The 14,698-nt window shown below is 49.9% G+C and overlaps 1 protein-coding gene across 1 annotated transcript in view; it reads right to left on the bottom strand.

The window, feature by feature from the left end:
* SETX (senataxin) overlaps positions 1–14,698 on the bottom strand; it is a 58,684-nt gene that overhangs the window by 17,453 nt on the left and 26,533 nt on the right. Inside the window, exons 9-15 of the mRNA XM_029921052.1 lie at positions 12,962–13,061; positions 8,759–8,932; positions 6,569–6,801; positions 5,168–5,335; positions 4,485–4,641; positions 523–624; positions 168–283 (exon numbers count right to left, since the gene is read on the bottom strand). Of these exons, the coding sequence (XP_029776912.1) occupies positions 168–283; positions 523–624; positions 4,485–4,641; positions 5,168–5,335; positions 6,569–6,801; positions 8,759–8,932; positions 12,962–13,061 (1,050 nt within the window). The remainder of the gene's footprint in view (positions 1–167; positions 284–522; positions 625–4,484; positions 4,642–5,167; positions 5,336–6,568; positions 6,802–8,758; positions 8,933–12,961; positions 13,062–14,698) is intronic.

The following is a 14,698-nucleotide window of genomic DNA, read 5'->3' as shown; positions in this document are numbered from 1 at the left end:
CAAAAACTGAGAGAATTCATGACCACCACCAAACCAGCCCTACAGGAAATCCTAAGAGGGACTCTATAAGGGAAAGGTTGCAAAGAATACAAAGTACCAGAGACACCACTATAAACATGAATTCCAGGGAGAACACAATGACTCTAAACCCAGAAATGCTGCGATACCTGCATTTCCTTTCCACCTCGGCACAGAGCCCGCTGGCGGGAAAGCTCATCTAGTTGGTGATCTAGAAATTCCTTTCTTCTATGCATCTCCTGAACGTGAGACGGTAAGTCTTTTTCTTAAAAAAAAAAAAAAAAAATTAAGAATGATAACCTAATTCTCTCTCTCTCTCTCACACACACACACACACACACACACACACACACACACACGCATACGCAATGAGAAAAACTAGTTCTTGATGTACTGATGTACTCTATTTCAAGTGTCTCCAAATTACCTGTCATGCCCAAGACATTACTATCATACAAAAAGAAACAGAAATTAACATTAGTATGTGCCTCAGTTAGTACTTACTCATTCTGTGGTTAACTTGGCTGTCCAAACTAAACCTTAGGACCTCATTATTAATGGACTTTTCTGGACCCAGACGTACTAAATTTATATCTCCACAGTTTCCTGTTGATAAAAAAAAAATCATACATTCAGAATAATAAGGACATTGCCAATCTCTGTACATAATATCTATTTCTTTTCTTTAAGTAAGTTTATTTAGAGAGAGACAGAGACATCATGAGCATGGGACAGGCAGAGAGAGAGGGAGGAAAGAATCCCAAACAGGCTCTGCACTGTCTGCACAGAGCCCGATGCAGGACTTGAACTCACGAACCTGTGTGATCATGGCCTGAGGTGAAACCGAGAGCTGGATGCTTAACCAACTGAGCCCCCCAGGCAGCCCCATAGTATCTATTTCTAGGCGAGCATATGACACTCAGAGAAGGGAGCTAGGGTTAGCTGTCAATCAGCTGGACACCCGCAGGAACCCGAGCGGATTCACACACGTTAGATAAGCTTCACGGTAACCGTCCTGCAAGGCGAGTACTTGCCATTTCTACCTCATAAAAGCTCCGGAGGCCGCATAAACAGGACATTACAAACTTGAGATTCAGTTATACTAGCGCTTCTCAAATTACGTTCTGTACATTCCACAGTGCACTCCACAGTAAAATGCATTAGGGGAAAGGCGAGCTAACATAAGATAGATCTTTAAAAAAATTTTTTTAACACTTATTTATTTTTGAGAGACAGAGAGAGACAGAGCACGAGTTGGGAAGGGGAAGAGAGAGAGGGAGACACAGAATCCGAAGCAGCTCCAGGCTCTGTCTGAGCTGTCAGCACAGAGTCCAATGCGGGGCTTGAACTCACCAACCGCAAGATCATGACCTGAGCCGAAGTTGGACACTTAACCGACTGAGCCCCACCAGGTGCCCCAAGTAAGATGGGTTTCTTAACCACAGGGTGTCTCAGATGTATGAAGACTTTCAGATATTAACACATATTTGAACTTCCAAGACAGAATCGCACAAGTCCTTCTCTGCTGAATACTCAGAACAACGCTCCTGGAACTCAACTCCACCTCACACCGCTGCTCCAGACGCAAAGGGACGCAAGATGCTGGCAATTCTGGAGCAGGCCATTCCAGACGTCATTTAAATGGCTTGCTATTAACCACACTTTTATTTTAAGTTACCACAGTTTATGTATTATTTAGCCTGCACATCTCGCCCACTCCACCACTGGGCTAAGTGACAGCGATCGGGCAGTTTGTCAGCACTTATCTGCCCAGACGCACCACACACTTACTTGTTTATTGTTAATCTCCTGCCAGTGAACAGGTTTTGTTCTGGTCACTGGCTCCAACAGTGGCCGGCAGGGTGAGGACAGGAAGGAGAAGTTGAGTGAATGAATGAGTCATTAAACCATGTCTAGAACATACTTTTGTTCCCAGTTCAGCTCATTCTTCTAAAAGTGAAGCCCTCTTCTCTAACATTTACTTGAGGGTCTCAAAACTGCTAACTTTCTTGTGTTTCCGTGAGAAAGGTGGATGAAATTACCTGGAAACTCACCCATGACAAATACCTAGAAATGCTCCGTAAATTATAACACACCTTTGAACTGCAGGGCGAGCCCACAGAGGTGGGAGACAAATTCCCAGGGGCCAGAAACAACAAGCAAGCTTGAAACCAGAGCTCAAAGACCCTGGGCTGCTGCGGCGTGCCCGAGCGGACAGGATGCACCGGGGCTGTACTTGGGATTTGTTTGTGACGCTACATCGATAACATACAGAGATGTAAAAATCTTAAGTTCTACAGAGAGGCTGCCAAATGTCTATGTTGGCAAAAGTACCATTCCAGTGAAGATACAGAAATTTTACCCTGGAGGCTTGGGGTTTAAAGCCACTAGAGAGGAAAAGGGCCAGGGGGAGATGGGAGGAAGAAACAGAAGTGAGCGGGTTTCGCTGGGAATACTAAACTCTCCCCCAGGACCCCCCGGCCACAGGCCTGCCCGTGCCATGTGCAGACGGAGAGACCAAATACACGAAACAGGAAGTGACGAAGGTGACCCAATCAAAGTGCAGCTGAGATTTCTAAATTCAACTATAATGATCAACTTTATGCCAATATATTTTAAACGACCTAAGAGGAAGTATAAATTTTTCTTGAAAAATATGACTTAGCCAAATTCAGTGAAAATAGAGAAACCCTGGGGTGCCTGGGGGGCTCAGTGAGTTAAGCGTCTGACTTCAGCTCAGGTCAGGATCTCACGGTTCGTGGGTTCGAGCCCCGCATCAGGCTCTGTGCTGACAGCTCGGAGCCTGGAGCCTGCTGCAGATTCTGTGTCCTTCTCTCTCTGCCCCTCCCCACTGACACTCTGTCCCTTTCTCTCTTAAATATAAACAAATATTTAAAAAAATATATATATATATAGAGAGAGAGAGAAATCCTGAATAGATATATAACAGTTAAGGGCGTTCAGACAACATATTGAAGCTTACCCATCTGTCAAAAAAAAAAGGCAATAAACAAACACTACAAACAGATCAATCTTCAAGGAATAATCTCCTTTGTATACAAAACATTCTAAAGAATAAACAGAAAAATTCTCCCCAATTCCATTTTTAAGGTCAGTGTAACTAAAACCAGCCAAAGATATGACAAAGAAAAGTCACATGGCAGCCTCACTGATGAGTTCAACTCTAAAATCTTAAATCTAGCAACATGCTAAAAAATAGTAATACATGGCCAAGTTGGCCTTATTCTAGGAACCAAAGATATTTTAACATTAGAAAAACATTGTAATTTACCACAATAATAAAGAAAATGGCTTCATTATCATTTCAACAGATGCAACAAGAAAAACGCATGCAATGAACTCCGACAGTCCTTCTCGAGAGAAAGTAAATAAGGGAAAACGCCTTTTCCCCCCCGTAAAGGTGAACACCGACACCCAGAAACCGACACCATACTTGCCGGCAAAGCTGTGCAAGGCATGACTATAAGGACGCCCAGGGCGGCTGGAAGGAGCGACAACGTGAAAGAACACAGTTCTCTGCTGCGGCCAGAAGACTTCATGTTCTAAAGAAGCCCAAACTGCTGCCTGGTCCCGGCCCTGCTGCCCTGTCCCCACACGCCGGATGGTGCCACCCTCGCGCGGCGGGTCAGGGAAGGGGGGCGTGGCGAAACGACAGCACCGCACGTGCTCCCGGCTGCGTCCACTGCTACCCCCCTTCGGAGAAGAATCTGGCACCACCTACAAAACTGAAGATGCGCAAATCCTTCAAGCCAACATACTCACTTCATGGTGTTTCTACGCTCAGACCGGCGCTTCTATAAACTCTCGACCTTGACCTCTCCTGTGAAGCACGCTTGACATCAAACCCGTACACCACACACACCTCCTCAGTGTACCTGGTTTCACGAGACAGTGCCTCCCTCAGCACCCAGCTGGCACTGGGGACAGTACAGTGACCAAGTCCCCAGACCTCACGTGCGTGGAGCTAACTGTGGTCTAAGCTATGCTGCGTGCGAGGCCCTCTCGCCTCGGGTGTGACTCCCGGGGCTCCCCGCACCCCCGCACCCGTCCCCACGGCTAACTCCGGACTGCTCTGCCGGTCTCACCTCAGATGGCCCGTCCCCAGAAGGCTTCCCTGGCCCCCCGCGACTACACCGAGGGCCGCTCTAAGATGTCTGCAGGTCTCCACGCTGCACTGCTCTTCCGGCACCGACGGCGCTGTGCTCCAACCGCCCACTGACCCGCTTCCCCACTGCTGACTCCCGGAAGGCCTCCCCGCTGAAGGCTCAGCACTCGGCACGGCGCCGTGGCACAGAGCTCACGCTCACTGACCTCTGCTCGATGAATCAGTGTGCGCACACGGGCCACTGCCCCGAGCAGAAGTCGTTACCGGAGCTCAAAACTGCCCACGCTCAACAACAAAAACGAAAGCAAAAACAAATTAGAAGTCCATAGAAGTATCATACCCATAGGATTCTTCTTGTCTTTACATTTATCTTTAAATTCGAGGATGATTTTCTTCATAAGTTCGTCAACAGCCGCGTTGGAAGGTGCACACACAAGGACTCGGTTCTGTTTGATTTTGGCATTGGAGTTTTCATCGGAATGCCCCCTCCTCTGGTTCTGAGGTTTGATACACACACGCCGAACAGACAGACAGCAAGAAATACGATGAGCTCTGTTACAGACTTTTCCAGTTTTTCTCTATGTCCACATACACCTCCAAGTTCCCCCCTTTAAACAGTTAGAAATACATAATAGCACCTACATCTTACCTGGACGTTAAAATTACCTCTAAGCCTAACATTTTATCATAGTTTCTGTGAGCCTCCCCTCACTAGCACTTCTGGGGCTCTGTGCTCAGTCCAGCCGCGTGGCCCAGGGTACATGCCACGCAGCTGCTCTGCCTCAGACATGACCCCCAATAAGGCCAGAAGCCACCATCCCAGCCCTTCCGATTGGTGTCACACAGGACACGGACACGAAGTCACGAGAAGTTACTTATAACTGCCTCTCCTTCTGCTCCCTTGCTCTCTGGCGGAGTTCCACACAGTGCTGGAAAGATCCACACGGCGCAGCGCTTTGCCCGTGTCTGCTAACTCAAGGGCAGCGACGCGCCCGCTAATGGCACCGGCGCCTCACACTCTACCTCTGTCAGCAGGCGGTACAGGAGGCCAACGATAGTCTTTGACTTTCCGGTCCCTGGTGGTCCATTAATCAAGCAGATCTTGGCGACGGACGGGGAGTGCTTGACCATGGCGTACGCAGTTTCTATCGCTTTCTTCTGGTCTTCATTGAAGTCTCTCAGGTAGGCAATCTGTGCAAAGGACAGGGGTGAGAGTGAGTTGCTCTTCACGGAGTGGCATGGGAGAGGAAGATGAGAGAAAACCTCCATTTGAATGTCTTCTAATTTTTATCAGACAGAAGCTTTGGTTCCTCCTTAAAGAACCATTTTTGGGGTGCCTGCGGGGGGCACTCAGTCAGTAGAGCATCCGACCTCAGCTCAGGTCATGATCTCACGTCGGGCTCTGTGCTGACAGCTCAGAGCCTGGAGCCTGCTTCAGATTCTGTGTCTTCCTCTCTCTCTACCCCTCCCCTATTCACACTCTCTCTCAGAAATAAATAACATTAAAAACATAATAATAATAAAATTTAAGAAATACACAAAGAACCCCTTTCACTACAGTAGAGAGAGTCAGGAGCACCCACAGGCTCCCGCCCATCTACACGCACTGCGACAGTATTTTTATTTGGGATTCTTACAAAGATGATCTCGACAAATTGTTCTATACTCTCCTCCTATTTACTCTTTGGTCCTTCCCATTTCGGTTAATTCCTTCCTTACATGGCAAAAAAAAAAAAAAAAAACCATTCCAAGACCCCCTGTCCTGACCCAAGCGCTGTAGGGACAGAGCATGGATTTTGGGTCAGATCGAGGTCGAAAAGCCAGTTTCGCTCACAAGCGAGGTCTCCAGACCCCTAAGCTCCCCGAGCCCCCGCCTGAGTCATCCAGGACATGGGATCCCCCGGAGGGCAGGAAGGGAACGGGACCCTGCACAGGAAGGCCCTCACACCGCTGCCTTTCCCTGGCCCCCCTCCGTGCTGCATCTCCTGCCACCAACGCACAGCGCACACGGGGAGAAAATACGCGCTTGTGCAAAGCGGCCACACGGTCCGTGCGCCTGCAGCAAGACCCGTCAATCCTCCACCCGTCATTCAGGAGCCAAGTCAGCTCTATTACCCTGCTCCTGCTTCCGAACTGTGGCCGCCTAACAGTCACCTAGGACGCTCGTCTAGCATCGGAACGCCGGTCTGGGAGCACGATTTCAATCCTTTATCGTACTATGCCTTTTCCCAGAGGTAAGCTGAATAACGTAGCACACGTTTTGCCACATTAAAGAAAATTAAATAAGCACAATGTCACTGTGCTCGCACGGAGGGAGGTCTTGGTCACAACAACAGGAATATGCAGCAGAAGAAACCGCGCCGCTCTGACGCTCTGACATGCAATTTTCTGACCCTCCGCTCTTACTAGGCCATCGCCACTCACGATTCTCTCGGACGTTGTAGTTAGTAAATCTTTCGTACAGAAGTCCATGGGGTTTGGATTCAGAACAGCTCTAGCCAGTTGGTTCCGTCCACTCAGCAAAGACATGGCTTTCAATTTCCTTTGTGTAGTTACCAGAGAATTGATGACAGTGCATTTCACGAGTTGGTTTAAATTGAGCACCAAGTTATCTTGAGTCTGGATGGAAAGGGAACACTCAGACTTCCCATTACGCACTAGTGTCAAGAAGGAGAAAAAGCAATTTCAGTGGCCAGTGAGTGGTGCTGCCCAGCTACAAAGGTTATTCAGAAGAACATACTTTATGGCTCGTGTTGTTCTGGAGGGGGGATTATTTAAGTTACTCCCTCACAGGTTTACTGACTGCCTCCTGAGAACCAGGCAATGCTTCTGTCCTCAGGAGGCTGACGTTCTAGAAGAGACACAGGTAACCAAACAAACACGTCCTGCAGAGAAGGGACAGACCAGTGACGGGGTGTCAGGGAGGCGTCACTGCAGACGGGAGAGTGGGGGAAGGCTTCCAGGTGAGATGGTGTGTGAGCAGCACCTTGAAAGGAAGAGTATGCCACGGCCTTCTGTGGGGGAAGGGAGCCACCGGCCAAGAATCGGCAACCGTAAGGCCCAAGAAGCAGAGCCGGGCCTGGAGAATCTCGAGAATGGGGAGAAGCCTAGCACGGCTGGAAGGAGGAGCAGGGGCGGCGGGCCGCAAGAGTCCAAGAGTAAAGCAGGGCTGTTTCGGACGGCTGCGCGGGCCACGGCTCTGGCTCCGGACCTATCCCGGGTCAGGCCGAGAGCCACCGGACAGCTCTGTGCTGGCAAGCGAGGTGCTCGGGCTCCCACACGAGAAGACTCCCTTTCCTGGCAGAATAAGGATAAAATGCCACGGGAAAAGCACAGAAGCTAAAGGCCCCCCCGGAAACCTAGGTAAAAGCTAAGGGTCGTGTGGACCCGGACGGAGCAGCAGAGGTGGGCTGTGGCTTCCAGACTCTTGGGAAGGAGGAGTATTTGCTGATGGACTACATGGAGGGTGTGAGAGGAAGAAAGGGTCCAGGATGACTGAGGTTTCGGGCCTGAGCCACCAAAAAACTAAGCCTCCCACTTACTGAGATGGAAGAAAAGAGTGGAGGTGAGGCAGAAAATCAAGCGTCTCGTCCGGTCTTTTGTCTGACAGATTTGCACAGGGAGATGTCAGATCGCTGGGCGCTGGAGGAGTCTGCAAGGAGACTCTGCGGCCGCCCTCACTCCTGAGAGTCAAAGCCCGGAGCAAGCCCCGCCCCCCGCCGCTGCTCCCCTCGCTGCGCTCCGAGGGAGGACTGTGCGGGGCGCCCGTCACAGCGCAGCGGGACGCTGAGCGCCGAGCGCGTGCTAAGATCTGATGGGAAAAGGTGAATGAAGGGATAGTGAAATCATGTTCTCTTGGCACAGCGAGACTGGGAAAGCGGCAATGTTAAAAAGGCTGCTTGCCAGGCGCCAGAGAACGGGGACGACCTTGCAGTCCAACGGACGCGGGCTTCTCCTCTGGGCCTACCCCTTAACGGTGAGAATGACCCCGGAGAAGTCACACCACATCCCCGAGCCCTCACGTCCCGGCGGCGGGAGTACAGAATCCCGACTGCTTTGCCAGGCCCCGGGGAAGTCGACAAATGTGCGCAGGAAGGACGAGGCATGGGGCCCGGCACACAGTAGGTCCTGCTCTACCAACCTAACATTACTTCTGTTCTGTTCCTCCCGCAAGCAAAGTCCCTACGACACGAGGGACGTGAGTGATGGGAACAGCAAAGCCCTCCAGCTGCCTTACAACCACGTACGCGTTTGGTCTTCTCCTGGATAATGAGCCATAAGACCAAGGCTGGAATGTGACTGAAGATATAAAAGACAGGTGGTCTGCTCACTGTTTAATAATAATCCCAATGATGGATGAAGGAACGTACCAGAAAGAGAGGACGTTACAAAAGAAAGCTCTTAAATCATAAGTCTAGAGCAGTTAAACGCTGGGCCCTTCCCAGATGACTCTAGAAAAACTAAAAAACGACCCCGAATGGCAAGTAATCACTCAGCAAACCCACGTCTGTTACGCGCGTCACAAGCACGCAGCCGGCGGGGCACGTCTCCACGGGGAATCGACGGAGGCGCCGCTGGCTGACAGGCGTCTGCACGGCCTCCTCGTGTACTTACTGACGGAAGTGCGGCGGAACCTGTGAACGTAACCGCAGTGATACTGGTGGAAATCCGGCTCGCGGTTTCTCTGTGGGTTCCTCTTCTCTCCATTTTGTGTGTCGAGAACCAAATACACCAAATCATTTTCCTTTGGATGCAGCTGTTTGGTTAGTTCACATTCCTCAAGATGAACTATGAAACAAGAAGAAGGCCGCATTTATTCTAAGAGAACTATTTTAAACAAGACTAGCTTAGAGGATGTTAAACCCTAGGCTCCTGCATGTATGCAGCACCAGTAACTGTGTAACAAACATGCTTCAAAATGATAGGTCTGAGCCAGTCCGCAGGCTCAGACACTGATTATACAGTGGTATAAAATGTTTCTTGGGGCACCTGGGGTTAGTCTCAGTTGAGGGTCCAGCTTCGGCTCAGGTCATGATCTCATGGTCGGTGGGTTCGAGCCCCACATCGGGCTCTGTGCTGACGGCTCAGAGCCTGGAGCCTGTCTTCGGATTGTGTGTCTCTCTCTCTGACCCTCCCCTGCTCGCTCGCTCGCTCACTCTCTCTCTCTCACAAATAAATAAAAACATTAAAAAAAGTTAATAAAATAAAAAGTAAAATAGTTCTTAACAATGCCTAAAAAAGCAAAATAAGTAAAATCATAATATTCAAAAGTAATTAATAGATTTCCTTTCCTTGTAGTTTTAGTTTTTAACCAAGAAATTTTCGCTTTTGTTCCTCATTTTCAAAATCCTAGGAGAAAATAAAAAAAGAGATCCAAGGACATATAAGAATTTTGAGCCTATTGCTGGCATTTCAAACGGGGGAAAGGACAGCTGTGAATGACCGGGGCTGGGAAAACAGAGCGAGCACTGGAATAAATAAGTTCAGTACCAACCGCCAGGTCCAGCAACAATATGCTGAACTAAAACACAAGGCACGGGGATCAGGTAGATGAAACCACTAAATCAAACCAAGATTTTTAAACGTGACAGGTAAGAAACACCTATTTGAAAGCAACAGGGACGAAACACAACAGTGAAGAACTACTGTGCAGAGATGCACCGGAGTCAGCCCAGATTTCCTCTAGAAACATCTGAACTACTCCTGGAGGGGCAGCAAGAAGCCAGGCGGTGCATTTGCTCGGTTAAAAATAAGAAATTCTAGGGGTGCCTGATTGGCTGTTCAGGGGAGCATGTGACTCTTGGTCTTGGGGTCATGAGTTTGAACCCCATGTTGGGTGTAGAGATTACATACATCCATACGCACATAAAATGTCTAAAGACATCGGTGAGAGTCAAAATACAAGCCAAACTGAGAGAATGGCACGCATCCAAATTATGTAAGGAACTCGTACAAGTCAGTAAGAAAGAGAGAACGGAAAACTAAAAGGCACCTTGAACAGGCCCTTCCCAAAACAGATCACTGGAGCAGCTGCTAAATCTACAAAAAGGTGCCCAACCTCACTGGCGACAAGGAGAGGACAAAATAAAACCACAAAAGGTCGTCGATGGCAACACGGCAGAAAGGCTAACACTGACCCTCTGTGCAGACGTACTGGCAAAGGGCAGGTGGGCACCGTGCTATGCAACAGGCTGGGCGCAGCCTAGGCAACCTGAATGCACACAGACCCCAAGACACTGCAACCCACTTCCCGATGCAGGACTCAACGGAAACTCACAAAAACCCAGAACATCACAGCGACGCCGCTTACAAAGTGCCACATAAGACTTAACAGGGCATGCCCGAGGCTGCTCTCCTTGGGCAGGTCTGCTCGCCAGGGCCGCCCTGGGCATCTGTGACCCTGGACGTGGGGGTTATCATGTGCCGATGAGAACGGCTCACTGTGCCTAAACCGTGTGCAAAAAGAATATGATTTATGCCAAATACCTGCTCTCCTTCTGGAAATCAGGAATGTAGGCTAGGCAGAGGGTGTTGGGGGCACCGAGTCTTCCCTAGTCGGGGCGGTGGGGGCGCGGGGGGGGGGGGGGGGGGGGGGGGGGGGGGGGGGGGGGGGGGGGGGGGGGGGGGGGGGGGGGGGGGGGGGGGGGGGGGGGGGGGGGCGGAAACAGCGCCTGGGTGGCTTGGTCCATTAAGTGCCTGACCGGCTCAGGGCATGATCTGGTGGTCTGTGGGTTCAAGCCCTGCGTTGGCCTCTGTGCTGACACCTCGGAGCCTGGAGCTGCTTTGGATTCTGTGTCTCCCTCTTTCTCTGCCCCTCCCCTATTTGCACTCTCCCTCTCTCTCAAAAATAAACAGTAAAAAAAAAATTTTTTTTATTAGAGAAAAACGCAGCTTCCCTAGTAGGTAATATTTCACATGGCACGCATTGTGACAATTCGTTACTGGGAAAGTTAAGCACGCCCCACATGACTCCACCGGGAGAGGTGGTGCCGTCTAGCCTCCGCCGCGTGCGTGCCCCCCCGCCCCCCGCGCCGCCCCTGCTGTGGGTGCTCTCCTCACAGCCACGAGCAGGAGAGTGTGTTACTTCCTGTGAGTCATCCTAGTCAATCACTGAACTGGGGGACCGTCTGGGGGACCCGACACACAGGCTGAAAATACTGAAAAAAATGTCTAACAGTAAAATTCATTTAAAAAAACAACAGAAACCCACCAAAACACCCACAGTAAAATCGTGACATATTCACATAATGAAATACTACCATAATGACAAAAAAAAGTGAAGACACACATAAAATTGAATTTTATAGGCATCTTCAAGAAGCCAGATTAAGAACAGATACTATAAGACTCTATCACATGATCAAAATAAACGCCAGATAAATTTGCAATTTAAATATTAAAAACATAAAACTACTATAAGAAAATATGGAAGTATTTATTTGTCTACTTTCTAAGACCAAAGTCAGAACCATAAAGAAATGTGGTAGTTTTGAATCTATGCCTCAAAAACCACATGTGCAACTGAACCACAAATAAAGAAATTGAAAAAAGCAAAGCTTGCAAATTAAGAGGAAAACGGCGTCCCTAACAGAAACGAGGACACGGGGCGCGCACCCCCACACGGTACAAGCGAGTAGAAAAGCTCTGGGAACAACCCTTTGGCCTCGCACAAGATACATTTCTCACACAGAAACTCGGGGAAAAAAGCTTAAACCAGCAGCACGAGGGGGACGCCCGTCCTGCCAGCCCCGCGGCCGAAGTCCTGGTGCTGCCCCCGCCGGGAGGCAGAGGCCAAGGCTTGCCTGCGCGGCTGCTGTGAGCCGGCACAGAGGCGCAGGTACCTGAGCGCCCCAGCACTGGGCGGCTGCGAACAACGCGCGTCTAACCAGAAGGGAGTGGCTGCAGGCGGCGCTGGTGTGGACTCCACTTACAGACGAGCGGCCACAAATGTTAAACCGGCCGGTATTTAGTACCTCGGAAGAGAGTTACGATATAGTAAATAAAACGAAGTCGAAGGTAAGCTTCACGAAGGCAGGGATCTCAGGGTTTCTTCGCAGTTGCCCACGTAGCATCTACAATCCTATCCCCTTAGGTACGAGAACGTCAACAAATATTTGAATGAAAAATGTCACAAAACAGGCAGAATGACCCTACGGCACACGCGCGCACGCCGCCCAGGTGACGCTCTGGCAGGAAGATAGACGCTAGCCTCCTCACAGGGTCAGCTCTGCGTGATGGGAACCGGTGGTACCTACCCCCCTGCAGGCTGGTGTTATGTCAGCGCTCTACAGAGAACACACGGGCACCTCTCCCCCCAAATACACATACACATGCCTTTATCTTAAGAGAATCTTTGGAGTAGGATTGGGGGGGGTGAGGGAGAGAGGCAGAAAGACAATTTATACTTTTTTTTTGGTAAAGAGTTTTGAACGCTTGGTTGACTTACAACAATACATAAACGTGGTGTGTGTGTTCCAGACAGACCGAGGGGAGATTTTCTCCGAACCTGTGCACACGATTGTTCTGCAACACCCCCACTGCACCACTGTCAAGCCCCCTTCGCCCCCCCTCTCTCCCGTGTCCAGCTCCCACCCGGCCTGTGCCATCCTAATTACAGAATGGTTAAAACCATGCATTTTATATTCATAACTGTGCCAGCGGTTACCCTCATTAATGAAACCTTCCAACATTCTTTGTATGAAGTTACAAATTCAATTTCGGAAACCTATGTCCCAGAAAATTCAAATGACAATGAGGTTTCCTTAAATAGAAAGCTCCAATTATTAAATATTCCAAGTTGCAGAAGAAAGAACTTACCCACAAACTCCCAGGACTTTTTATAATCGTCAGGAAACTTTCGTACGTACAGCTGATAGAACTTGTCCTTGTTCGGAGAGCTGAGCCACTCCTGCGCCACCTACGTGCAGCAAAAAGGCGCGTTAAGAAAGCAGAGACATTCTGGAAAGCCAAGGCTAAACAGCAAGATTTCCCCAAACAGGCACCAGGGAAATCTGGAACCTAAACTCCCACATGACAGAAACATAAAACATTAACGTGTGACTTCTGGGCTCCAGTTGGGCACGCAAGGAACTTGGAAAGGCTCGACTTCACCCCAACGAGGCAACAAGCTGAAAGATCAACAGGCCATCGCCATCGGCACAAATGGCGGGGGCGCCAACCTCGGTGCCAGGAAAGGAAGCCCTGAACTGGAGCCGACGGGCTGCTCGGGGCTCAGCGTGCACAACTCAGTGACAATGACTCGAGGGGCGCCCAGTTCCAAGGGGACCCCCACGCTTCCAGGCCCTCACAGTGAGTCCTGGAGAGAATCCCTCCTGTTCCCAGCACAGGGAGGAGGAAAAAAACCACTTCGTAATATACTAGAACATTCTGACCTTGAAAAGGCTTGATATTGGAGAAACTCCTTTATTACCAGACTTGAACCCCTTGAGGGAAGAGAAAGCGCCAGCTGCAGCCCACGCTGGCCGTCCTGTCCCACCTGAGGAAGTCGATGGGACCAAGGACACGTGTGCTTCACAGTCCAGAGGCGAAGGCTCACTAGGAGCCTGAAGGGTTCTCCTCGGGTCACAGGACGATCCCCGCTCTTGCACAACCTACTGCCCACTTACAGCTGGCTGTTCCCTTCCCCTAGCACATCATGTTCACCCTACAACAAAAATGGTACGGCACACTCGCTGGCCACAATCGGTCTGAAGAGACTGAGTAAGCACCAGGGCCAGAGGCAGACATGGCAGGAATGCTGGAACAACCAGACAAGGAACTAAAACAACAGCAACCCTGTAATTACTATGCTAAGCGTTTACTGGGAGAAGCGGGGCATGCAAGAATAGATCACGTAAATTCTAAGAATCAAAAAGAAACACGAGAGATCGAAGACACTGACGGGACGAAGTCGGTGCCGGACTGGACACGACTTGGGAAAGGACTGCTGGGCTTCAGGATCTAGCAACAGAACCTACCAAAGCCGAAGGGCAACGGGAGCAAAGAGGAGGGGCAAAGAATCCAAGAATTAGGGGACAGGCGCCAAAGGTCCAACACGCATAAATGGGACGAGCAGGAGCAGGGGAGGAAGGAACAGAAGCAAGACCACGAACAATCCTGACTGGGTCTCCCCAAATGTCTGACACCAAATCACAGATCCAGGACGCCAGAGAACAGCAGGCAGACTAAATCCCGACAACTATACCCAGGCATACCATACTCCTACCTCAGGAATCTCGAACAGCAATGAAAAGGAAAAAATCGTGAAAGAAGTCGACGGGAAAAGACATTTTACCTACAGAGGAGAAAAGCTAAGAATGACATCCAACTTCTCAGAAACCATGCAGTCAAGAAGAATATGGAGCAAAATATTTAAACTGTTCGGAGAAAATCCCACCATCCTGAATGCTACACAATTATCGAAAAACCAAAAGAAAGAGTCCTGTCTCCTCCCGCCGCTCGCCGCTCTGGACTCTCGCCGGCCCGAACCCTTTGTGGGGGCCCAGCTGCCATGGCCACCGTCCCTACAGCCACTGTTCTGTCAACTGCTGTTTT

Source organism: Suricata suricatta, chromosome 13 (genome assembly GCF_006229205.1).
Source record: "Suricata suricatta isolate VVHF042 chromosome 13, meerkat_22Aug2017_6uvM2_HiC, whole genome shotgun sequence".
In the NCBI taxonomy this organism is placed as follows: Eukaryota; Metazoa; Chordata; class Mammalia; order Carnivora; family Herpestidae; genus Suricata; species Suricata suricatta.
The sequence above is the reverse complement of the archived record's forward strand: the minus strand, read 5'-3'. Positions and strand labels throughout refer to the sequence as shown.